The sequence below is a fragment of the Sitophilus oryzae genome, unplaced genomic scaffold, assembly GCF_002938485.1.
Source record: "Sitophilus oryzae breed Bouriz unplaced genomic scaffold, Soryzae_2.0 scaffold_467_pilon_pilon, whole genome shotgun sequence".
NCBI lineage: Eukaryota > Metazoa > Arthropoda > Insecta > Coleoptera > Curculionidae > Sitophilus > Sitophilus oryzae.
In genome coordinates, this window is record NW_022147048.1 from 404572 (window position 1) to 429119 (window position 24548).

Genomic DNA, 24548 nt, shown 5'->3' on the forward strand with positions numbered 1-24548 from the left:
AAAATCAATAACCTTTAATCAAGGAGACTTGGAAAAATAGATTTGATCGTCTAATGTTTTAGTGTCTTGTACTGGCTAGTTAGAAAATGCTCAAATCGTATTTTTAATCATATTTCAATTTTTTTCAAATGGAACGAGGGTGGCCCATTAGCATATTTGGAAAAAGCATTTTTTCACGAATAATTTGGTACCACACACTTGGCATTTCGAGTCAAATTATCGTTATGAATCGCATGTTGCAATTTCAAATAAACCATATTCAAAAATGTCAAAAGTTGACTATGATATGTTATTCTATTCAGAGTGTCATTTTCTATCGAATAAAGTAAAAATATATGAGCCCTACGTAAATTCGACTAGTATTTTTCTATAACTTCAGGAACAATTCTTTTTTCGTAAAAAAAATTCTAGTATTTACTAAATGTTTTGTGTCTTGTAAAAAATCGCCACCTCGATATTTTTTGAGAAAAACATGTTTTTCTAAAGCTGACCTAAAGAGTGTACTAAATTAGGATCTCATCGTTGAGATCTCGGAATCTAGGAGGGCTATACGGGGTCTGTTAAATGAAGACAGAAATTGCGCCATTTGGTGCTGATCAAAAATTCCGAAGATTTTTTCAGTTCTTGCAGTTGTGAAAGCAGAATCTGGGATGACATGGTTCACAAATAAAATCTTCACAATCTTCACTATAAAAGCTTGATGAAGTGTTCGCGCTTATAATTGATGAAATTTCTTGTAAAGATTGTAATCAGAAATATGTTGGGCAAACTAGAAGATCAATATTAACTAGATTTAAAGAACATTTGGCTCAGATAAGATATGGTAGACCAGATAAATCTTGCGTTGCCGTACATATTGTTGATAAAGAACATTGTATAGATCTTAATCATTTAAAATTAATTAAACAAGTCTCAAATTACAGGCAATTAGATGCATATGAAAGCATCAGAATTAATAAATGTAAAGATATAGTATGAACAGAGTCAACGGTCCAATTCCTTCAAGTTCTTTGTTCCTACTACTCTAGTGGCGGAAATCTAACTGTTACGCTCAGTGGGCTCTGACTCGGTTGGCTAGATTTTGCCACGCCCACTCGGTGCCCACTGAGCGAGTATATAAACGCTCAACTTGTAGATTGTACTTTAGTTTATAATCATCTGCTGATGATGCTAACATGGTTAGCGAAACGCAAGTGTAAAAGTAAAAGTGTTTTGGTGTATTGTGGTGATTTAGTGTTTTTATTTTGCTGATAGTGTTATCAGATTTTCGAACCAATATTTCATCATTACCAAAAAAATCATCAAAGCAAAAAGTATCATTAACATTCTTTTTCAAATACGGTCCCGGATTTTTTATTATGGATTTTAAGGTTCTAAATCGGTCCTTCTAAGGTCCTAAATCATGTGTACCCTATATAAGACCCGCTATAAGACATATCCTATCCTAGAAGACATATCACCTTCGGATATAACAGCTTATGTGAAAAGGTTGGGTTTTGAGGGTGAACTCTAACACTGTTTTTGCTTTAAAGAGTTTGTAGAAGTGAGCCACAATAGGCCCTCACCCATCTTAGATTTCACCCATTATAGACCCACTCTTAATAAATACGGTAAATACAAGATGCAAATTCCAATGATATATCTCTCACTTATTCAAAAAATTCGAACGAATCATTAAAAGATTGAAATCTTTATTTAAAATAAACTGTGTCGGTATTTAAATTCCAAAAACATTAAATGTCTTTCTTAATTATAGCCTGCCAATAGAATTTGTATTAGATACACGTTAAGCGGCACGCACCAAAAAAAAGCTGACGCAAAAGATCTTTGTTTCGAATATTTTTTCCACCAAAATTTTCCTATATGTATATTGACCCATCCAATTATTACGTCTCATTATTTTTGTATAAAATGATATTTTCTCTCTGTGGAATATTTACCTTAAGGTCTATTTATACATAGGCATTTTATTTTCAACTCAATATACGTCATACAACGATATTTTTATTTAAATAAAATAACCAACAAGATTATGAAATATTCATATTGTATTCTCCTCTTATAACATGCAGAAAAAATAAGAATAGTATTCGTCTGTTCTTAGTATTCTTATAATTTACTCATACAGAATATTGTAATGAGTACATCTAAAATTAGATTACATTTTGGAACTAGCTATATTGTGATCCTCTTTTGATATCTAAGAAATATTCTCCAGTTTTATCCTTTTCAAAAAATCTATCAACCTTGAGACTGACCCCTCCTTATAGATCTTTGTCTTGAATGAAGAATCGTCATAGACGTGCTTTTCGTTGCCTCAAGTGCTTTCAACACGACTTGACTATCCGAAAATATGCTTATTGTTTTCCCGGCGTATTGATGTTCTATCATCACAGGTTTCAATAGCATATAGCTCAGCTTGGAAAATTGTGGTGTGTTTTCTGAGACTGTATTAGATCTCAGTCTTATTTTTTTATGAATAATTTGGTACCACATACTTAGCATTTAGAGTCAAATTGTCGTTATGAATCGCATGTTGCAATTTCAAATAAACCATATTCGAAAAGTTGACATATGATATGTCATTCAATTCAGAGTGTAATTTTCCATCGAATAGAGTAACAAAATACTGAGGGTGCCATTTAAAAATCAAAAGCTGTAGTCATTTCCGGTGAAACAGGAAGTGATCGGAAACAATTTTTCACTTCCTCTTTCACCGGAAATGACTCCAACTTTTGATTTTTAAATGGCACCCTCGATATATTTTCATGTTATTTGATAGAAAATGACATTCTGAATAAAATGTCATACCATATGTCAACTTTTGACATTTTCGTTTAAAAAATAAAACGTTAAGCACTTAATGAATTAGTACAGCAGGTTAAATAAATTTGTTTTACAAGTAATTCCCTTTGATCTTTATACAGTAGATGTTACAAAAAATTAACTTTTTTTATTTTTTACATTTGTATTTCACTTGCGTTTTCTTGAAGAAATGAACCTGCCAGAAAAGTTTTATAGACATTATTCGCATTTAATATGTTATTAAATTTTAAACTCCGCCTCTGGCACGCAGAGTAGAACTCTTTCATGTATTGGGGCCAATGATATCCGAACAAGGTTAATCAGACGCATATCTGGGTAATGAAAGTCAAATTCGGCCTTATCTCCACGAAACATAAAGCCTACATTCGCTTGTGACTGTAGGTATTAAAACTATAACGTTTTTCACATCATTTTCCAGGTAAGATCAACTAAACAATCGTTTGTTGTAACGATTTTTTTACGCAAAGATTGAAAACCACAATAGCTACTAAATACTTATAACAATATTTACTTTTAATATTTTAAAGCTTTATGAATATGCATGTTTCATTCAAACCAAGAGAGATTCATTTATTATCAATTATCTTATAATATTTAAGCTCTAAAGTACATTTATGTTTTTTCTTGTGTATAAGTCATAATTTTTCTTAAAATAAAATATTCTTTTGACGGTAAGACCCTGGCAGGAAGGTTATCTTATCCGAAAGTTCCTCGATGGTCAATTTAAAATATACGAATTTAATTTAGGTCAGTTTTCTCATTTATGATTCATAAAAGATTTCATATACTATGTCATCTTATTATTATTATTTATCTCATCTACCATATGATCGAAATCCTTATCGAAATTCATCATCTAATTTCAAAAGTAATTTATTAAATCTGATTTTTATACACAGTATTATTGTAGCCACAGGATTTGATTTTTAAAAATTGTGAGTGATGAGAACGTCGGGGGACTACAATTTAAAAATTATTTTCAAAAGATACAGAGCGTCCCAAATAAATAAATAATATCAAAGTTGTATTTTAATTATTAAAATGGAACACCCTGTATATTATTACATTTTTAGTTTCTACGATTAAAATAAAGGTAAATTTAATTAATGTTTACCGCACTTTAAACTTACCGTTTTTGAAATACTTACGATTTTGTGAAAATGCAGTAACAATAGTTTTAATGCTTCATCTCTCTAGGCGTATTTAAATTTTTAAAATCAAATATTGTACTGAAGTTTTTCTATTTACTACATTTTATGTTGCAATAATACAAATAATGCTACCTTCTGTATGGGTATAAGGTAGCTTCTGTATATGTGTCTAATAATTTATATTAAATAATTACTATAGGTTTAAACACCCTATAAATCTTATGTGAATCAGATGCACAATTGTTCACCACATACGACACGGAGTATTGTAGCTAAACGATGAGATTTTTACAAATTTTAAGTTTTGGGTTCGTTGAAGGACTATTAGAGCTACAAGTATTCCATGGGCAAAGCCATGGGTATATTGATAAATGAAGTATAAATTATAAGAAAATGCATTTTCTACGAAAACTTGAAGGGATAGGTAAAAAGTGGTTTAATACAATTTGATAGACAATTAAATTGTGCATCGGATTCTCCTAAAATATACAGGGCGTTCCATTTAAATGAAACAAGTTATTGCCGTTTAAAGCTAGAAATAATTTAAAATAGATTTTTAGACACTCTGTGTGAGGTAGTATTATTTTTATTATTGCAACACAATAACTGATCAATAAATAGACTTCAGTAAATATTTAGTATTAAAAACTTTGATACCCTTGGAGAAATGAAGCCTTAAAATTTTGACTGCAATTTCACAAAATTGAAAATATTTCAAAAACGGTAAGGTTTAAGTGTAATAAACCTTAATCAAATTTACCTTTATTTTAATCGTAGAAACTAAAAATGTAATAATATACAGGGTGTTCCATTTAAAAAAAAAATACAACTTTGATATTTTTTATTTATTTGGGACACTTTATATCTTGTAAAAATATTTTTAAATTGTAGCTCTAATAGTCCTTCAACGAACCCAAAATTTACAATTTGTAAAAATCTAATCATTTAGCTACAATACTCCGTGTTGTATGTGTGTACAGGGTTGTATAGAATTTTTTAGAATTTAGAATTTTAGCTTTTATATATACTTTCAAAGCAAAATTTTCACACCTGGCGTACTTGCACTCAAGGGTTCATCTCGCTGGGCTTAGCGAGACCACAGGCGAGACCCCATCTCATGGTTTGGCAGGTATGAGAGTCACTGGAGGGGGGGGGGGGTCAAAATTTCAGGTTTTCTTAGACTCTTTGTAAAACTTCATAAAAATATTTTTATTAACATTTATCTGTATTTACTATATGCATTTTTGAGTACTCTTATTTTGTAAAAAATAAATTAAAGTAAATAAATAATTAAAAAATTATTATACAGAAATCTATTTTCAAAAAATGTCTTTTTTCCTTTCGTTTCTCGTGTTTCTTGTCACTTTAATTTTTTCGTTTAATAATAATTAATTTTTGCCATGATTAATTGATCACTACTATATGTGAAAGCCTAATAACCTAACCTAACCCATACCAACTTGTATGCTGAAAAGTTAAATATATAATAATCTTTCCAAAAAAATCCTATAGGGATTTTTCGCCACTGCAAGAAAATCTAAAAAATAAAATAATTTTTTTATTTTTCTTCTGCGTTAATTGATACACACTGCTCATTCACTCCGGTTCGAGGCTGGATGAGATCGGACATCCCGTGAGTAAGTTGATTTAGACACTTCCTAAGTCGGTAGGCCATTGACCATTAGGCCATTCACTTCACTTCTGCGTTAATCCCAAACGGAAACTACATACTTGTCAGAAGTTAGGTTTACAGATACACAAATTTGCCTAACGAACAAAAAAATGCTTAACGTTTCGGAAAGTTTGTCTCTTTCCGTCGTCGGAACCAAAAAAAAATACAAAGAATAAAGAAAAAAAACTATTTAAAATATTTAAATTCAACTATTCGAGAACGCTTTATTTTTTTATAACAGATACGTCTACCAAAACAGAACGTCAACGTTAAATAATTTTGATTTTAGAAATGACTTAAGACTTAAGAACCTAAGTCTTTTGAAAACTGACTTGTTGCACCTCTTATTGGATGCATTATTTAACTACAGAAATCTGGAATATTTTCCATAAATATCGTATCTATATAAATAAAAGCTTACCTACAATCTAACACAAAAATTAACTAAAGCAATTCTCACTCACCAGAGAAATGGATACAGACTAAAAATGATTATAAACTGAGTATATTGCTAAGCCTTTTTAATAATAAAAGTTATATATCATTCAAACAATATTATCAGAGTACACACGCTATTTTGAAATATAATACCATAAACGGCGTTTAATCTGAGCTTAGAGGTGTGAAAACAACTCGAAAGGTATTTTGTACATTATTCCCCGGCTCAAATAAATAATATTTGTTTAAAAATAAGTTTAGATAAAGTATGTGCGCTCGTATGTGTGTTATTCTTTGCAATGTGTAAAATGCAATATAAATTCAATGTACCTACGAGGCGTTGAATAGTTGGCTATTCTGATTTCGCTCGTTTGGTGGGCAATAAATTTAAGAACTTCGAATATTTACCGGTAATTAGCGAATTTTCGCTCGAGTTATCCTATCGCTTATCCCATCACTACCTGTTACCGATGTTGTCCGGAATCTATAATAGAGGATATATCCCTCTTTCTCTATTACCTCCTTGAATTTGATGTCAATTACACCGCAAGAGTTAGTCGGTTTACTTCTACAGAGCCCCGCATGTAGAAGTATGGGGGACGAGAATACAATGGATTGTCCCTAGGTCCCCCAAGGTTGAGGCCAGTAGAGGCTAGTGTTCTATCTAGCACGCATCCCTTTGACCAGGTCCCGCCATCATAGAATTTAGGTTTTTGGTGAGGTTGTCTCCTCTTGGTCCAGGCGGTTAAGCTAAGATACACCCTCTGCCAGTGATAACAGACCACAGACAATAGAGTGTGCCTGGTATGACGAATAGGGTAGTCCTATCCGGCATCGTTATACGTCTTGGTGCAATTCCCTGGGAACGACACTACAGCCAGGGACAAGACAATGAGATGCTCATTATACCCAGCCAAAGTTCCAGGGGGATTCCCCCTAGCACCTGACCAGGATCTTCCCCACCAACGACAAGCTCTCGCATCTCCTAGATCCTAGAAGAAGAACTCTGTTAAATAAATAAAACTTTAAATTATCCACACGGAACTCCGTAAAAACGTAACAATATTTATCTGCAAATATTCCTCCTAATAACCAAAGTCCGAAGTTTGGTTTGGTCGTTTGTTTTTTATTGTGTCATCAAAAAATAATTCTATCAAAAGTCATTCCTGGACAAACAAAAATATTCGGTCGTATATTAAAAATAAAAGACCACCCATTTCGAGCAATAATTATTACAATGTGTTATACTCGTACAACATGTACTAAATTTAGCGTCACCAAAACTATGTAACGATTTCCTTTTAGATTAACGTTAAGTATACAGCATGTCTCCGGATAGTCTATGTAAAAGGAAAAACTTTATTATTAACATTTTGCGAAAACTGCATTTTTCATAATATAGGTATAATAATATTGATATTAGTGCACTTAGTAGATAATGGTCATATGGTTTTCATTCTTTAATAGGTCCCCACCACGCACAAATAAATCCCCATTTAGCATCCTGGGCTCCCTTACTATAGAAAAAACAAAGTGATTTGACCACAAAGACGCAAAATAAAACATTAATTTACACCAAAACACTTTTACTTTTGCAGTGGACGCGCGTTTCGCTCATCATGTTAGCATCATCAAAAACTGCAGTTTTAATCATCTGCTGATGATGCTAATATAGTTGGCGAAACACGCGTCCAGTGTAAAAGTGTTTTGGTGTATTGTGGTAAATTAGTGTTTTATTTTGCTGTTGTATCTCCAAAGGACCCAAAGGTTCCAACTCCCAACTGTAATCACAAAGACACGTTATGATTTTTGCGCCTTATAAAAAACAACAATATTTTCGTATTAATTTAACCATTTTAAACAAGCAAAAACTTAATAATATAAAAGTTTTTGTAAAGACGGTAAGGGGACATACTGTATATATTTTCTGTAACAAAAATTTTGATATTATTTCCGTAGGTCTGTGCTTGCACCATTGAATAATAATTTAGATTTTTTATTGTCTGACGCACATAACGGGTAAAGAGCATTATGGAAAAATGATACCGAGTTGTGCGTAGTAAAAAACATAATTATATGTGATAATGTGACTCTAATTGGAGCCATGTCAAAAGTGTAAAAATTTGATAAATTAAAATGTTACATTTCCTAAAAATCTAGGAAGTATCAACATAATTTAGCAAAATGCCTACATACGGCCTACATATTCATTTGACAGAACAGTATTTTTTACCATTTGCTTTAACTATACGCGATAATGACGATAAGCAGGGCCGGATCTACCTACGGGCTGTTTGGGCTGCAGCCCAGGGCCCCGAGGTTACAAGGGGCCCCCAGGCCCCGCGAAAAACAATAGACCCATAGGTGGGAACTGTTGAATCGTGAAATAAAATTAAAATTCAGGTTAAAAAGTTTAAGCCAGACAAGATGGCCTTGCCACTATGATGCTGTCAAAGCCTTAAAAAATAACTATGATGACATTATGAAAATTTTCAAAAGTTTCAGCGAAAATGAGGTTGAGAAAGTTGATTTCCGGAAAGAGGCACGCAATTTATTCAATAAAATGGCGAAACTCGAGACTGCAATTTTGATTATCTTTTGGGAAGAAGTTTTGGAGAGATTTCATTTAGTTAATAAAAAAATACAGAGCCCTGGTTTAGACATTTGTGAAGGCAACAAGTTAATTGTTTCTTTAAAAGACTTTGTGAGCAACATACGACATCAATCAGATCAAATGTTACAGGAATACGACGAAAAAGCTAAAAAATTAAGTACTAGTGTAATAATAGACTACAATTACATAAACAAGAGATGCATTATCCCAAAATTTTCAGATAAGTCTACAGGTGAATTCTCAGTATACGGCGCAGAAAGATTTAAAGAGACACGTTAAAAGTTGCGTTGGATAAGCTGATTATGGATTTAAATAAAAGGAGACAAGTCTATGAGACATATAGCAAGAAATTCAAATTTTTAATGGATTTGCAAGACAAAAATATCGAAAACATAGATTTGGAAATTACACTTCATATTATTGATTACAATCCCGATGACGTAGACGAGCATTTAGTGAATGAGTGCATTCAATTAAAATCATACTTACTCCAATCTATGTCTGAGTCTTACACCTCTTGCAGTGACATTTTTATGCTCATGTATGAAAATAAACTTATTAACGTGTTCCCTAACTGCTATACCATTTTAAAGATTTTTTTAACATTGCCAATCACTAGCTGTAAAGCAGAACGCTCCTTCTCCAAGATGTCCTATGTAGAAAATAAATATAGGACAACAATGTCTAACCATCGACTAAATAGTTTATCACTTCTTTCCATAAATTGTGATCTAACTAAAGACTTGGAATGTGATGACCAAATAACTGTCAATTTCTGTGACTACTACCTATCAATTTCTTTTACTAATTCATAATAAGTAAATAAATAAAATTGTTTTATTGTTTTTTTATATTCTTATAAAATATCACTATTTCGGTTTCTCTCTCACCCAAAGTTTGCCTGGAAGAGATTGCTACCACAGCAATAAGGTCGCTTTTTGTACAACTAATACTTGCGTAGATTTAAGTAACATTTATGATACTTAAATCCACATATCACAAATACCGAAGTCTACAGCAGAATAGGCAGAGAAAGAGAATTGCTCAATATAATAAAAATAAAAAAAAACATCATACTTAGGGCATATATTGAGAAATGAAAAATACCACGTCTTACTATTGATAGTTAAGGGTAAGATTGAAGGAAAGAGAGGTCTCGGCAGGAAGAAACTATCTTGGTTGAGAAACATCAGAAACTGGACTTACCTAACTTTTGAAGAACTCATAAGGAAAGCCGAGAATCGTAAAGATTTTACCAATGTGATCGCCACCCTCCACGAAAGAGACGACCCGTAAAGAAGAAGAATAATAATATATCATTATAGAAACAGTTTTTTGATATGGCTATTAGTTGAGTACTTATGTAGGCCCCTAAGTAGTTTCAGCCCAGGGCCCCACAAATCCACGATCCGCCCCTGACAATAAGCTTAAAATGGTTAGAAAATAGCATAATAAAAAAATAGTACATAATGGCTAAATGACGTAGGGACAGAGGCGCAACTAGGGGTGGTCAGGGGGACTTAGCCCCCCCAGATGACCCGTGCAGTCGTATAAAATTGGTTTTAACCTCACATCAATATTATCTTATAGTGATCTAAGCCCCCCCAAAAGACTTAAGCCCCCCTAAAAGTATATGTCTAGTTGCGCCCTGCGTAGGGAAACGAACCAAGACATTGTACCAAACCATACTACTAATAGGTATGGTAGGTTATTAAGATCGGCAAAAAAATGTTTTTTTTTTTAATTTCACTCAAAATGAGTTATTTCGGTCATAAATGACCTTAATACAAAATATTTTCATGGTGTCTGTCTGTCTGACTGTCAATCTGCCTGTCTGTCCGTCTGTAACACGCTAACTCAAAAACCGCTAAACCGATTTTAACCAAATTTGGCACAAAAATACTGTGGCACCCGAGAATCTGGCCATTAGTTTTTGGTGGGGTTGTGGGGTGGATAAGGGGGTATGGGAGGGGGTTAAAAATTTTAAATAATCATAACTCCAGAATTACAGTAGCTAGCGAAACGCGGTTTTCAATTTAAGATTAGGAATAATATTTGCAACAAAATTTGTAGTAACATCAAAATCAGTCAAAGTCGCAGTTTTTGAGATAAAAAAAATTGAAAAAATTCCTTTACTTTGAAACTAAAAGAACTGCCTACCAACTTTTAATTAACATATTTTAGTATGGCCGGCTATACGTGCCTCCCAGCGCCAATTTTTTGCATTCTAATCCCCAGCCTCTCATCTTCTGTAGTGACTACCGAGTTTTGGACACCCTGTACTCTCACAGGTGGTAATCATAACAACTTAATTAATTTACTAATCGCTTGTAAATATCTATATAGCCTTCATGCTCTTAATGAACTCATAAATCTAAGCATTAATTAAAGTAAATAAAACTTATAACTTATAACGCAACTAAAAGTACTAAACAACTCTTGGGCAACAATCTTCTTGCAACTCTTATTTATGTGGATACAAAACATCCGTATGGACTTGAAACATATTAATCTAAAATAATTGTACACATAAAGATATAAATAGAACCAGACTGTGTGCCTAAAGGATAAAAATGCATTTCGTAGGGTTCATTATCTAGTCAACTGCAAAGGACAGAAATATTGGGTATTGCTAATCTAGGACACCTTGTTAAAATTAAAATGTACAAGAATTGTAATGGCAAATAAAATAAAATACTCTAAAAAGATGCTTCAGAATTAACTGTAGATGCATTTGTCACTAACCATACAAAAATCAGATGAAAATTATTATACCCGATACCCGGTGATTCACGGACATGGTGCGTAAAGCTTGTTTAATATAGACGCGAATCGCGAATTGCGATTTTGCGAAACTGCTCTCATTGGTCCAATTTTACTGATCATGGCGGCGCTGTCAGAAATTTTAAGATTTTGGCGATTCGCAAGATTTAAAATTTGGAGGGCGGGAAAGTTAAAGTGTTTTCAACTTTTTGCGAATATTCGCGCGATTTTAAGGTACGCGTTTGCGCAGAATGGTGTTGTGATCCGGTTATCGATTATTTTGACGACGCTGCCGCAAAGTAACTGAAAGCATTTCTCCAGTTGAAATTAGAGATGGGCGGTTATTGGTAAAAAACCGGTTATAGGTTAACCGGAATTATCTTTAAAAAATAATAACTTGACAAAATTAACCGACACAAATTAACCGGTTATTCAAATAACCTAACCTAGCAAAACTAAATATTTAGTTTTCCTATAGGTTTACTTACCTCTACACTCCATAGGTCTACTTCAAATTTAGATAATAAACTTAGTTAAATCGCATGATTAAATAGAGATTGTACCCATGTAAGTATGTATATGTACAAAATGAATTTAAATAAAAATGATAACCTCACTTTTTTGAGTAGACATGAATATGATATTAAAACTAGTAATTACTTAACGTTCAAATAAACCACACAACTCACAAGTTCTACAATCTACAACCAAGTTATTTTAATCAAATACCAAAAAAAAATAAGGAGACTGAATGAATAGATAATGAAAGATTATCTTCATTCATTACTTGAACTTCAATTTTGTATTCTTTAGTCTAAGCTTCAAGAGAGACTTCAAACTACAAATAAAATATATTTACGGTGAAACGTGGGTAAACTGGGCGAAACCATGGAAAAGTTTTGAAGAACCGTTGAAAATCCGTTAAAGTCGGTTAAAATTTAAATATAGAATTTAGAGAATCTATTTGAAGTTAGGTTCGTATCACTTGGCTAGATGGTGGCTAGTAGTAGTCTATGCCATTAGTACTTTGTTTCACGGCCTGACCTGTCAGGGCCATTCGGCCGTTGTTTTGATTATTATCATCAGGGTTCGCCTGATGCCTGATTTAATTTTGACATTTGATGTTTGATGCCATATATTTTCGTTTTGGGAGCGGTATCTCCCGTTATCGTCGTAATCTGGAAGATCCGTGCCGTTCGCTTCTTCGAAATTTATGATTCAAACAGCTAATATTTAATTGTTACTTGTTTTAAACAAGTACGATTTTTTAAAAAATAACCGGCTATAGGTTATTGAACGTAATGCAAGGTTATTAGGTTAACTGGTGAAAAAAAACTACCTTTAAATAACCGGTTATTTTAGAGGAAAATACCGGTTATTCAAAAAACCGGTTACTTTTGCCCATCTCTAGTTGAAATGGGTTCTCGTACATAATATGTTTTTGATATATATGCTGACAATTTTTCAACTTCAACCAAGTTATCAAACTCCTATACAGACAATCTGTAAAAATTCCTAAATTTTTTCTCATTTTTCTTCCTTATTTCTTGAATTAAACTGCGACAAGCACCTTGTTGCTTACGAAATTTGAATATTTCACATGTCCCAAATGGCCCATAAATGACCTATAAACCTGTGCTATAAACCCGTTCTCTTCTACGTTTTAACAATAAGTAAATGGCAATTTTACACCTTATTCTATTCCAATCCCACAATCGTAATCGATATTCATAATTATTAAACAAATTTAAACTCATATTGTATGCTATAAAACATAAAATAAAGATCGTAAACAGGAATAAATATGTATAAAACAAATTAAGTTATGTCAGGTTATGATTTTTTTTTGGTAACTTTCAGTGGAGCAAAAATGAAATGTCCCTAAAAATTCGCGACTGTATGAAATAGGTCCAAATTTTGCGAATATTTTTTGGCCAATCGCATTTCGCAATTCGCGATTCGCGTCTATATGAAACAAGCTTTAGACGTCTATGGAGAACGGATTTTTTTTTAAATGTATAGGGTGTCCCATTTTAGTTGAAATCATACAGTATCTCCGTTATTATAGTAAAGCTAAGAGGATGCGGTTTACACAAACCTGTCCTACTTTTTTGTCAAATGGAAGATACTGTAAACCAAATTTTCACAGCTCTCTTCGTTTCAGTGCTACAGGGTCTTTTCGAAAATTTTGTAATTTGGGACAGTCCTCGTATCTCCGTTATTGTGAAAGGTATCGAGAAGGTAAAAACTGATTCTTGTAGGAATTTTGACGTAGAATACAGAGGCGAAGACTGTTTTTCTACAAAAAAAATATTTTTAAAAATATGAACCAAACTAAGGTTTTTTTTCAAATTTAATAATCTGTCTATTTATAATATAAAATATATATCACCCTATATTTATTTTCGCTATTTAGTACAATATTTAAAGATATTAGCATACATATAGCATTTTCTTATTAGTAGGCCGTGATAGATTAAAAAAATCAAAATTGTATTTACTAACATAGTGATACACATATTAAAATTTTATTTGGGTCTGAAATATTGTACTTTTAAACTGTTACCACGGGATTTATTTAACGGAATGGGTCTGCAAATATCTAAAAGCTTGCCTGATAGTATTTTCCAAGCCTTCGACATTGTTACAGTTACCACGATATATTTCATCATTCAAAAATCCCTAAATAAAAAAATCACGAACAGACAAATCCGGGGACCAGGGAGGCCATCGTATTGGGTCCATATTGAACTCAATCATTGGCGTAACTACAGGGGTGCCCGGGGGTGCGCCTCCTCCCCCCCAGTGGCGCATCTAGAGATTGAGTCTGGGAGGGTTAGTGTGAATATTCAAAAAATTACTAAATTTGAATTGAATTTTTGCTGGAAAGTGTTGTAACTGTGGAAAAAATCTACTTGGATTGGTTTGGATATTCTGTTTTAATTTGTATTATTAACTTTTTTGTAACAATTTTATTTTATACCAAATTTTATCTTATTAATTAATTTCTTTCTGGGAGAGGTAATTGTATAGGGCTTGTTTCTCTCTACAATTTCCTGTTTCACAATGTACTGTTTGTGTCCGGGAAGGGTTCATAGTTTCATAGTTGTCGATTTTCGAAAGAAATCCGTATATGTATATTATTTCATATATTTTTCATTTTATTGATTTTATGGAAAGCACTGTTCATTAAAATGTTGTATCCTATGTTATAGGGCTCGTTTCTCTCTACAATTTTCTGTCTCACAATGTACCGTTTGTGTCCGGGAAGGGATCATAGTTTCATAGTTGTCGATTTTCGAAAGAAATCAGTACATGTATATTATTTCGTATATTATTCATTTTATTGACTTTATGGAAAGCACTGTTCATTAAAATGTTGTATCCTATGTTATTGGGCTTGTTTCTCTCTACAATTTCCTGTTTCACAATGTACTGTTTGTGTCCGGGAAGGGTTCATAGTTTCATAGTTGTCGATTTTCGAAAGAAATCCGTATATGTACATTATTTCATATATTTTTCATTTTATTGATTTTATGGAAAGCACTGTTCATTAAAATGTCATAGTTGTCGATTTTCGAAAGTAATAATTAAAATAAATTAATTTCTTTCTGGGAGGGGTAATTACCCCTCCCGTATATGCGCCCTTGCTCCCCCCAGGTACTGCTGGGCACCCCCCAGAGAAATACTGAATTATGACTCTTGGCTACGTATTAATTTTTATTTGCTTGTGATGCAGTAAAAATGACGTTTTCTAGTTTTGTTTAGTTAATATTATTTTGGTTGTGTTCAAAAAATGGGGATCTACGGGAACACGGTTTGATAAACAAGTCTATGAAATTTATTGATAGAGAAATTCATGTAAACGTTTTATTGAAAAAATGTGTACAAGAAAATGCATTTTCTACGGAAACTTGAAGAGATAGGTAAAAAATGGTATAATACAATTTGATAGACAATTAAATTGTGCATCTGATTCTCATAAAATATACAGGGTGTTCCATTTAAATTAAACAAATTATTGCCGTTTAAAGCTAGTAATTATTTAAAATTAATTTTTAGACACTCTGTATAAGGTAGTAAAGTTTTTATTATTGCAACACAATAACTGATCAATAAATAAACTTCAGTAAATATTTAGTAATAAAAACTTTGATACCCTCGGAGAAATGAAGCCTTAAAATTTATACTGCAATTTCACAAAATTGAAAATATTTCAAAAACAGTAAGGTTTAAGTGTAATAAACCTTAATCAAATTTACCTTTATTTTAAGCGTAGAAACTAAAAATATAATAATATATAGGGTGTTCCATTTAAAAAAATACAACTTTGATATTTTTATTTATTTGGGACACTCTGTATTTTGTAAAAATATTTTTAAATTGTAGCTCTAATAGTCCTTCAACGAATCCAAAACTTACAATTTGTAAAAATCTAGTCGTTTAGCTACAATACTTCGTGTCGTATGTGGTGAACAACCCTGTATAGTTTCCAAGTAAGAGGCTGAGAGTAGTAAGCGGTTACGCGCGTTCAGCGCCCAGAAATTACAGATGACAGAGAGAATAAAAATTTAATTATCAGTATACTACCTGACACCAATCAATCCATAATATTAGGAATATTATTCAAAAATTATAGTTAAATGTACATATCACATAATGATGACGCAAATGTATATCCATTAATTTATAAATTCTACACATAAATAAAAGTTGCTCTGGTTTTTCCTCGTATTAAAACATAACATTTTATTTTATGGTATAGGTTAGGGGTTTATTCATACGCATGTTTGATTATAGGGTAACCATAATAAATGTGTACCTTTTACGACCAACTATTTTTTCTGTTCATATACAATCCTATCTACAGACGAAAAAAAGAAAAATCGAAAAGTAAATAAAAAATAAATCAAAGACTAAAAAACAACGAACACAGGCATGCTAGACTCGCCCACCGAGAGTTTCGTACTAATTTGTAGGTCCGAGGAGGAAATGAGGAGGTAATGGGGAGTAGAGACGCGATATCCCCAAAGCTGTTTACAGCAACACTGGAAGAAATCTTCCGTTAACTGGACTGGACCAAGAAAGAATTAAAAATAGATGGAGATATCTTAGCCATCTAAGATTCGCTGATGATATAGTTCTGATCGCCAATAGTCCTGAAGAACTACAAGCCCAAATTAACGAACTAAATACAGCCAGCAATAAAATGGGTCTCAAAATGAATTTGACAAAAACTAAAGTAATGTACAGGAGGAGGTTTCGGAGTTACGGGATGTTTTTCAAAAATATGCATTTATTAACAAATCGTTGTAACTTTTTTGTTATGGAAAATTTTGTATTTTTATGAAAACATTTCCAAAGCACCTTTTTACGTAGAATTTAATGGTTTAAGTATATTTTTTTTAAAATTAATAATTTAAGAATTATCAACAGAAAATTTGATTTTTTATATTGGACACCCTGCATATTTTTAATTTATTGAAAATAATTTAAAATTACCTTTCCAAAAATATAACACACTTGATATTTTGCTCGATTCCTCTTCGAGTTATAGAGTATATAAGCGAATTTTTATATACTCTATAACTCGAAGAGGAATCGAGCAAAATATCAATGCTTTAAATGAGTAGGCTTTGAACGGCACCGGCTGTAATGCAAAAAAATCTAGCTGTGAGCATCTATTAAAACGAAAATAATATTTGCTATGAGAGATGCAGAATTTTATAACTATTTAAAATATATTTAATCAACATCAACACATTTAAACAATATCTAATAAATAACAAAGAAAAATAAATAGCAAACCAAGACATGAGATTTTGCTATAGGTGTTCGACATATCGACCGTCTTCTGTTATGGACAGACGGGGCAGTTTTTGAACATTTTTCGCGGAATTCATTAACTCAGTGGGGGTGAAAGATACCCTCTCATAACTGCTAAGTACTTCTAATTTTTGTCTAGATTAGGGAAGAATAAGGAACCTTTATTTTTCCGCAAATATATCGATAGGATTAGATTCATGGGCACTAAGTCAGACGGCCTTGACGGCCAACAGCTGGAATCTTGGTTGGCTATTCAATTATTCTTGAAATTGGATGCAAAAATTTGCTGATAACTTTAGCGATCAGAGGCGGTGCATCGTCTTGCTGGAAAAATATGTTTTCGAGTTCCATTAAGGGCATATCATCAATAAAGGGTCCAAAGCCTACTAGTTAAAAGTGGCGAACTTTTAAAAATTCTGTATTTCGAAGGGGATTATAACAAAATATCAAGTGTGCTATATTATTGGAAAGGTAATTTTAAACTCTTTTCAGTTAATTAAAATGATGCATTTTGTCCATTTTTCTCGAGTTTTGGCAAACAAAAAAAAACTGCCACGCTTTTTGAAAGAAACTTACTTATCTATCAGATATCAATATATCAGATATCTATGATATCTGAAATAACTGAAAACAACCGATTGTTCTTTATTTCTCTTTATTTTTCTTCTGCCACTGTCCATATCCCCAACTATATGATCCCCATTCGTAGTTCCATTCATTATTTTAAGTAGTATTATTCAAAAAATAGAGAATTTGTAGTACAGAAAAAGACTCTTCGTCTGGCAATGGCAAACAAACAGCAGTATGTCCACAGAAAACAGGAAATTGCCATCCTATCCGATAGTCAAGCACTAAACGCAGCACTAAACGCGATCAACTCAGTAACCATCAATTCGAAGTTGGTCAAAGAATGCCTAGAGAAGCTCAACAAATTAGGCAAAGAAAATAAAGTCATCCTACTCTGGGTGCCCGCTCACCAAGGGATGATCTAGCCAGAAAAGGAGCGAACACTCCACTAACTGAACCAGAACCGTTCTGTTTTCCAAGCGGGAACCAACTGAAAGCGGAACTGAAGAATCTGGAAGACTCCATCCGTAAACTAAAATGGGATTCCTCCAACCCCGGTCTAAGATACTCGAAAATATTCCTCAGAACTTACGATCGAGAAAAAGCAAAGATTTCCCTTGATTTAAGTAAAAATAATCTTCGGATTGTCACGAAGTTTCTAACAGGACACTGTCTCCTCAGCGAACACACCTCAGTAGGCTGATGTTGAGAAACAACGGCGAATTCAGATTCTGTGGGGAAAATGGGGAATCAAAATTTTTGAAAGACCCGCGATGCAATTCTCGTAGCCATCTATCAGTGAACTCCCAGAACTAACTCACTGAATAACTATAGTTAATATATAATAATGGTGTTAATTTTTCACAAATTTTGTGTCAATTTTTAGCAAATGACGTCTAGAGATTGACCTCGCTAAAAGTATCATCGATTTATCATTCACAGCCGTCTTTGACGCCGTTTTTTATTTCGATCATACCGTGTAGTACTAGCGCTGGTGATTCAACGCTCAAAGATATTCTTAAAATGTTTAAAAAACTTATTAATATAACTATATAAACGGTATAATTTAAATAACTGACTGTAACTATATTGACAATATTTTTTATTAACATATAGACTAAGTTTACTGGCTTTTTAATGTAATTAATAAAGGAATTTATTTTAAAAAATGCGCAAATATTAAACGTAAGCGCGACCTATACTATACCTTTCTAAATATTCCTATCATTAACGAATCTATTTTAAATATTTATACAACTGCATCACTGTTACTTTCATATTACAAAAAAAAATCCATAGGTCAATGAAGATAAATGTTATTTTGTCTCTTCGTATCTAATATTAACACTTACCAGTGCCATTTCATATCGAGCACGTTGCATTCAGTCCGTCAAACCAACTTTCACAATCCATCCGTGCCAAACTACACCAGTAAACTAAATAAATACATCGATAAACAAACCACCATTGCCATTGCCATTATTCTTACGTGCTTCAGACGGCATCCAGGTACACGGGTACACTACGGGTACTACTTTCTGTAGAAGCGCATGCGAGTACGCAGTGCAGTTGGTTTTCTTCGGCTTTTGAATCGGAATATTGAATCAAGAAGCACCGAAAATGATCTTTGTATCGCCATTAAAAAATAATAAACGCTGTCGATAACGTAGCGTCTTGTTTTTCAGCAATTGAAATACGCCTACTTTATATCAGGTTTTAATAAAAAAAATATCTGAAGAACGACGTCAAAAGATTTTAACGTAAAATTATCGTTCGTTAATAGTAAAATATTAAACAATATAAAAATAGAAACTTTAAGACTTTCCTTCTTGTTAACAGATGCAAATTTGTCACATTAATTTGAATTTAAAAGTTACCCCCCAAAAAAAAATAAAATATTTCACAGAAATTCCAATGTGTAGGCAACTAAAAATACTTATCATACTTTTAAATCTTGCTCTAATGAGCAATAAATCCAGTTGCGACAGCCTAAATAACAATTTAATAATCTATTTTCAATATTCGTGAATAAATAGTTAATTTTAAGTTATCATTAATATAAACTAAAGACACTCATTGGAATTACTGATGAAATATAGGCAACCCAAAAAAATTAGTTTAATTAAAATTTTGACGTAATCTGACATGTCTAAAAAAATATTAAAATTACAAAGGTTATCTTTGTTTACTAAAATGTGGCAGATGCTGTTTTTTTATTATTTTTAATTCCATCTAGATATTTAACGATACGATCGAAAAATCAGGTGGTAATTAGATGTTTGCAATGAAATTCCTGTCTTAATTATAGTTCGTACAAATTCGCTTGACATTCTCTTAATAATGGAACATCTTGCCCAAGATCTGACTGTTGCTTTACAAGAATCGGAATCTTGCGGTCCCATTGTAACTCAGCCCTCGGGAAAATGGGGAATGAGAAGGAGAACCAGATCAGCAGGGAATCTACATCGTAAGTTTTATAAATTATACTGTACTATTATTGTTTTTTGATCAAATCACTGGGCACTTTCTTTTTAGATTTGTTTGTTAATAAATCAGCTGACAACAATTCAGAGGAGAGTTCAAGCAGCCCTTCCGAACTCAAGTTCGACAAACATCGAACAAAGCTTGCAAGTTTTCACCAATCTGATTCGGACGATCTTAGTCTTAGTGTGGCTGTTGCTAAAATATTGAGTCAGAAGAATTCACTAAGAATGAAGCATTCCATCCATGGACTTTTTAGAGGTAATGCGTGATAGATGATTGAAATGTGTTTTTATGTGTAAATTATTGTTTAGGGGTCAGTCATAGTTTGGAATCAGATTCAGTGAATGAGTACTCGCCAGCAAGCAGACCAAGCTTGAGAAGAAAAAGGAAACTAAAACGAATGAGCATTGATGAAACTCCAATTCCACCAACCGGCAAAAGAAAGAGATCCCAAAGGATGGAAATGATGGATAATGCCAGATCGTTGAAACACACAATTAAGATTAAGCCACTACATCAAAATGTAGTTGACAAAATTGAAAAGTTCTGTCAATCTCCGCCAATTTTAGATGAAGTATTAATTTTTTATTATATGTACAGGGTGGTGCCTTTCATATGTAGATTAGTTTAGAGCATTTTCTTTAAATGTATAGAGTTCTACAGGTTGTCTAAAAGTTAGTAGGAAGAAAATAAAGATGAGTTTCATTAGAGAAACATATAGCTAACATGTAAAAAAAAACTTGTGTAAAAAAAGCTGAGCGAATTTTCTACATACATTGCAGGCATACAAAATTATTTATTATTAATTAGAAGTACAAAATTAAACTGAAAAGGTGTGAAAAAATCGTACTTAACCATCATTAAAATAGATACTTAATTTTGTTAGAATCTAATTTCATTTTTTTTAATTTGTAGTACAAAGTTCAATATTTTGACTGCAAACTGGTAATGTTGGAAAATTTTCAAAACTATCGAGAATCAAAATAATTTATAGATGTTCTATAGTAGTTTATAATGTTTTTTTTTATCATGATTATTGTTAAAAATAAAAAAATAAAATCTTTTATTTACATTTAAGAATTTTAGCTATGTACTTATCTAATAAATCTGTAGTTTTTTTTTCCTATATTCCAGAAATCAATTAATATAGGTATAGGTATATTTTTCAGGACACCTTGGAGAATTCTATGTATTTTTAAAAAATGCTCTTATTAACCTATAAACGCTCACAAAATTTCAGTTCAATATATACTGTCGTTCTCCTTAGAGCCTTTGCGTCGTATGGGAGGGTCCATGCTGTACGTAATAAGTAAAACTAAATTAAAAAAAATCTTATAGGAAACAAGGATGGAAACTCAAGACGAAAACTGGGAAGTTGCTAGTGAAAGCAGTATCAGTTGGAGCGGAGGTGAAGGACACGAAGGTGATGATGAATTAACAGACTGGGCCCCTTCAATAGATAATTCCTCCACAATGGATCAGACCTCTTGGAGTGAAGATCCTCGAGAAATTAGAGCAGGTACATATATACAGGGTTCGGCAATAGTGCGTCGGGCATCTGTAGCTCCCATAATAAAAAACTTGAAATTTGTTTTTATGTGTAAACCTAAAGTATGTACGAGGATGTATTTCAGGAAAATATTTTAACTTCTATAGGGTGGCTCAAAAAAGTGTGAGTGGATCGGGATGATTTTTTTAAACGGAACACCCTGTATATTATAGCATTTTTAGCTTCCTTTTATATCACTTTAAATAAGCCTAAGATATGAGTAATATTTTTCGATAGTTTCAGAGATATTAATAAATAAATAAATAAAATATATACCGGGTGCGTCTCAAAAGTGGCTCACCCCTATAACTTTTTTATTTTTTCAGTTAAAAATTGAGATTTGGTATGTTAGTATATGACATAAATTAGGATTGAATGACGTATTCACTTGTTTTTAGTCACTTCCTGTTTCACCGGAAATTACTACAACTTTTGATTTGTAAATGGCACCGTCGATATTTTTTTACTTTATTTGATAGAAAATAACATTCTGAATAGAATGACATATCATATGTCAAATTTGACACTTTTGCATATGGTTTGTTTGTAATTATACTTTGCGGTTTGTAACGAAAATTTGATTCGAAATACCAAGTGTGTGGTATCAAATTATTCGTAAAAAAATGCTCTTTCCAAATATGCTAATGAGCCACCCTCGTTCCATTTGAAAAAATTGAAATATGATTAAAAATACGATTTGAGCATTTTCTAACTAGCCAGTACAAGACGCTAAAACATTAGACGATCAAATCTATTTTTCCAAGGCTCCTTGATTAAGAATTAGTGTTTTTAACATAGTCATGGCACTCTAGATTGAATTTTAAAATACGAGTTTTTATTAAGCGAGAATGTCAAAAGTTGACATATATGATATATCATTCTATTCAGAATGTCATTTTCTACCGAATAAAGTAGAAAAATACCGAGGGTGCCATTTAAAAAGCCAAAGTTGTAGTCATTTCCTGTGAAACAGGAAGAGACCAAAAACAATTGTATACGTCAATGAATCCTAATTTATGTCATATACTAACATACCAAATCTCATTTTTTTAACTGAAAAAATAAAAAAGTTATAGGGGTGAGCCACTTTTGAGACGCACCCGGTATAATATTACGAATATCCGGCAAAACCGTTAAAAGTTTTGAAATACTTTAAATACAATTTTATTCTCCATTTAATAAAGGAATAATATACAGGGTGTTCCATTTAAAAAAAACGAAGAAAACTCTGTTATATTTTAGTAAGTTTGGCATAGAATTTTGAACACCCTGTATGGTTTAAGATTACGATATTTATAGGGAAAATAAGTATAGACCAACTTTACTAAATACTTACTATAATTTTGATTCCACGATATTTCTGTATTTTTAATATATTTTTTTTTAAATGCTGAAAAAAAATATTTTTATTCAAGGACTGTATTTTATTTACTTATTAATATCTCCTAAACTGTAAAAATAAATTTAATAATATATTTTAGGATTATATAAAATGATCAATCAGAAAGGACGGCAAAAGCTCAATAATGTATAGTATGATCCACTCACACTTTTTTGAGCCACCCTGCAGAAGTTAAAATATTTTCCTGTAATAGATCCTAATACATACTCATGGGTTTTCACTTTCAAACGCACGAAAATGGGACACTCTGTATAGACTATACCAGTGTTTCCCTCCCAGTTTCATAACTCTATTGTTTTCTTGTACAGGTTGTCGAAGATTAAGAGATGAACGACCAGGTTTTAGTATCTCAACCGGGGCTAATGAACGTGTTGCCAAATTCCTTCAGGATTCTACTAAATTTGAACTTAAAATCTTTGGGGCGGAGCACGAGAAACTCGGACAATTGGCAGCATTGTATTCGTTAGATTTATGGTATGAATCACCCACAACTACGCTGTTGCGTAAAACGACAAAAACTCCGTATATGCAACCGCCACAACGGCATCATTCAGGTCATAGCGCCATTCACAAAAAAATTCGAACGCATAAAAATTCAATTTCTTAATGATATTATTTTTATTTGTATACATATGTTATACCGTATTTTGAAAGAGATTCTGGTAATACAGCAATATCAATGTTATAATAATAATTGTAAGATACAGAATTTGTCTTAATAAAAAAATATTATTCTAAAGCCCCGACTACATACAACGTTTTATCTGTCAGGTAAGACAGAGTGAAAACTAGCGTATAGGTACAATGGAAGTTTTATTTGCGGTTTAAGGCTGGCCGCACAGTGAAAGCGTCAAATCAGTTAGAGGTGGGCTAGTCCAAGGATACTATAGAGATAAGGATAGTTCGATTGCTATCTTCCTGCACTGTCAGTTTTTTTACGTCATCTACTGACCGAGTTGAAGTTGGCGCTAAAGATTTTAGACAGTGACAGTTATTTTTGCATTTGACGGACGAGCGCACAGTGCGTTGGAAGATAAATTTAGCGGGACAAAAGCGTTTGGTTAGAAATAAGCCAAAAAATGTGTACTGATAAGAATAAATAGTAGACATTCCAATTGATACAAAAGTGCATGAATATTCTTTGTATTTCGATACATTTTTATCAACGAAATTTGGTCGTTTTCTGCTCAGCAAGGCAGAGGTCATACGAAAACAAAATATTTACAAGTGCTTATACATTTTGTTAGAAAGCCAAA

General features: G+C 32.4%; 2 protein-coding genes across 4 annotated transcripts in view; one reads left to right on the forward strand and one right to left on the reverse strand.

The window, feature by feature from the left end:
* LOC115886070 (inositol-trisphosphate 3-kinase B) overlaps window positions 1-19464 on the reverse strand; it is a 167927-nt gene extending 148463 nt beyond the window's left edge. Inside the window, exons 1-2 of one of the 3 annotated variants that reach the window (XM_030905100.1) lie at window positions 19347-19433; window positions 19210-19293 (exon numbers count right to left, since the gene is read on the reverse strand). In XM_030905100.1, the coding sequence (XP_030760960.1) occupies window positions 19210-19223 (14 nt within the window). In that variant the 5' untranslated portion in view covers window positions 19224-19293; window positions 19347-19433. Of the gene's footprint in view, window positions 1-6070; window positions 6105-19209 lie in introns of those variants that run through there. The other 2 variants (XM_030905099.1, XM_030905103.1) reach the window with 2 other exon arrangements.
* A 519-nt stretch (window positions 19465-19983) lies between these two features.
* Window positions 19984-24272, forward strand: LOC115886109. Its single transcript, XM_030905173.1, has 5 exons — window positions 19984-20324; window positions 20393-20599; window positions 20653-20915; window positions 21680-21860; window positions 23601-24272. The coding sequence occupies exons 1-5, from the start codon at window positions 20198-20200 to the stop codon at window positions 23897-23899; spliced, it is 1077 nt and encodes a 358-aa protein (XP_030761033.1). The 5' UTR covers window positions 19984-20197; the 3' UTR covers window positions 23900-24272.
* The last annotated feature ends 276 nt before the right edge of the window (window positions 24273-24548 follow it).

Excerpts from the sequence above, each read along its gene's own strand:
- LOC115886109 (XM_030905173.1), top strand. The coding sequence starts at position 20,198 with ATGGAACATCTTGCCCAAGATCTGACTGTTGCTTTACAAGAATCGGAA. Across the intron at positions 20,600-20,652 it reads CATCCATGGACTTTTTAGAG|GGGTCAGTCATAGTTTGGAA; the intron begins GTAATGCGTGAT and ends ATTATTGTTTAG. Across the intron at positions 20,916-21,679 it reads CTCCGCCAATTTTAGATGAA|GAAACAAGGATGGAAACTCA; the intron begins GTATTAATTTTT and ends AAAATCTTATAG.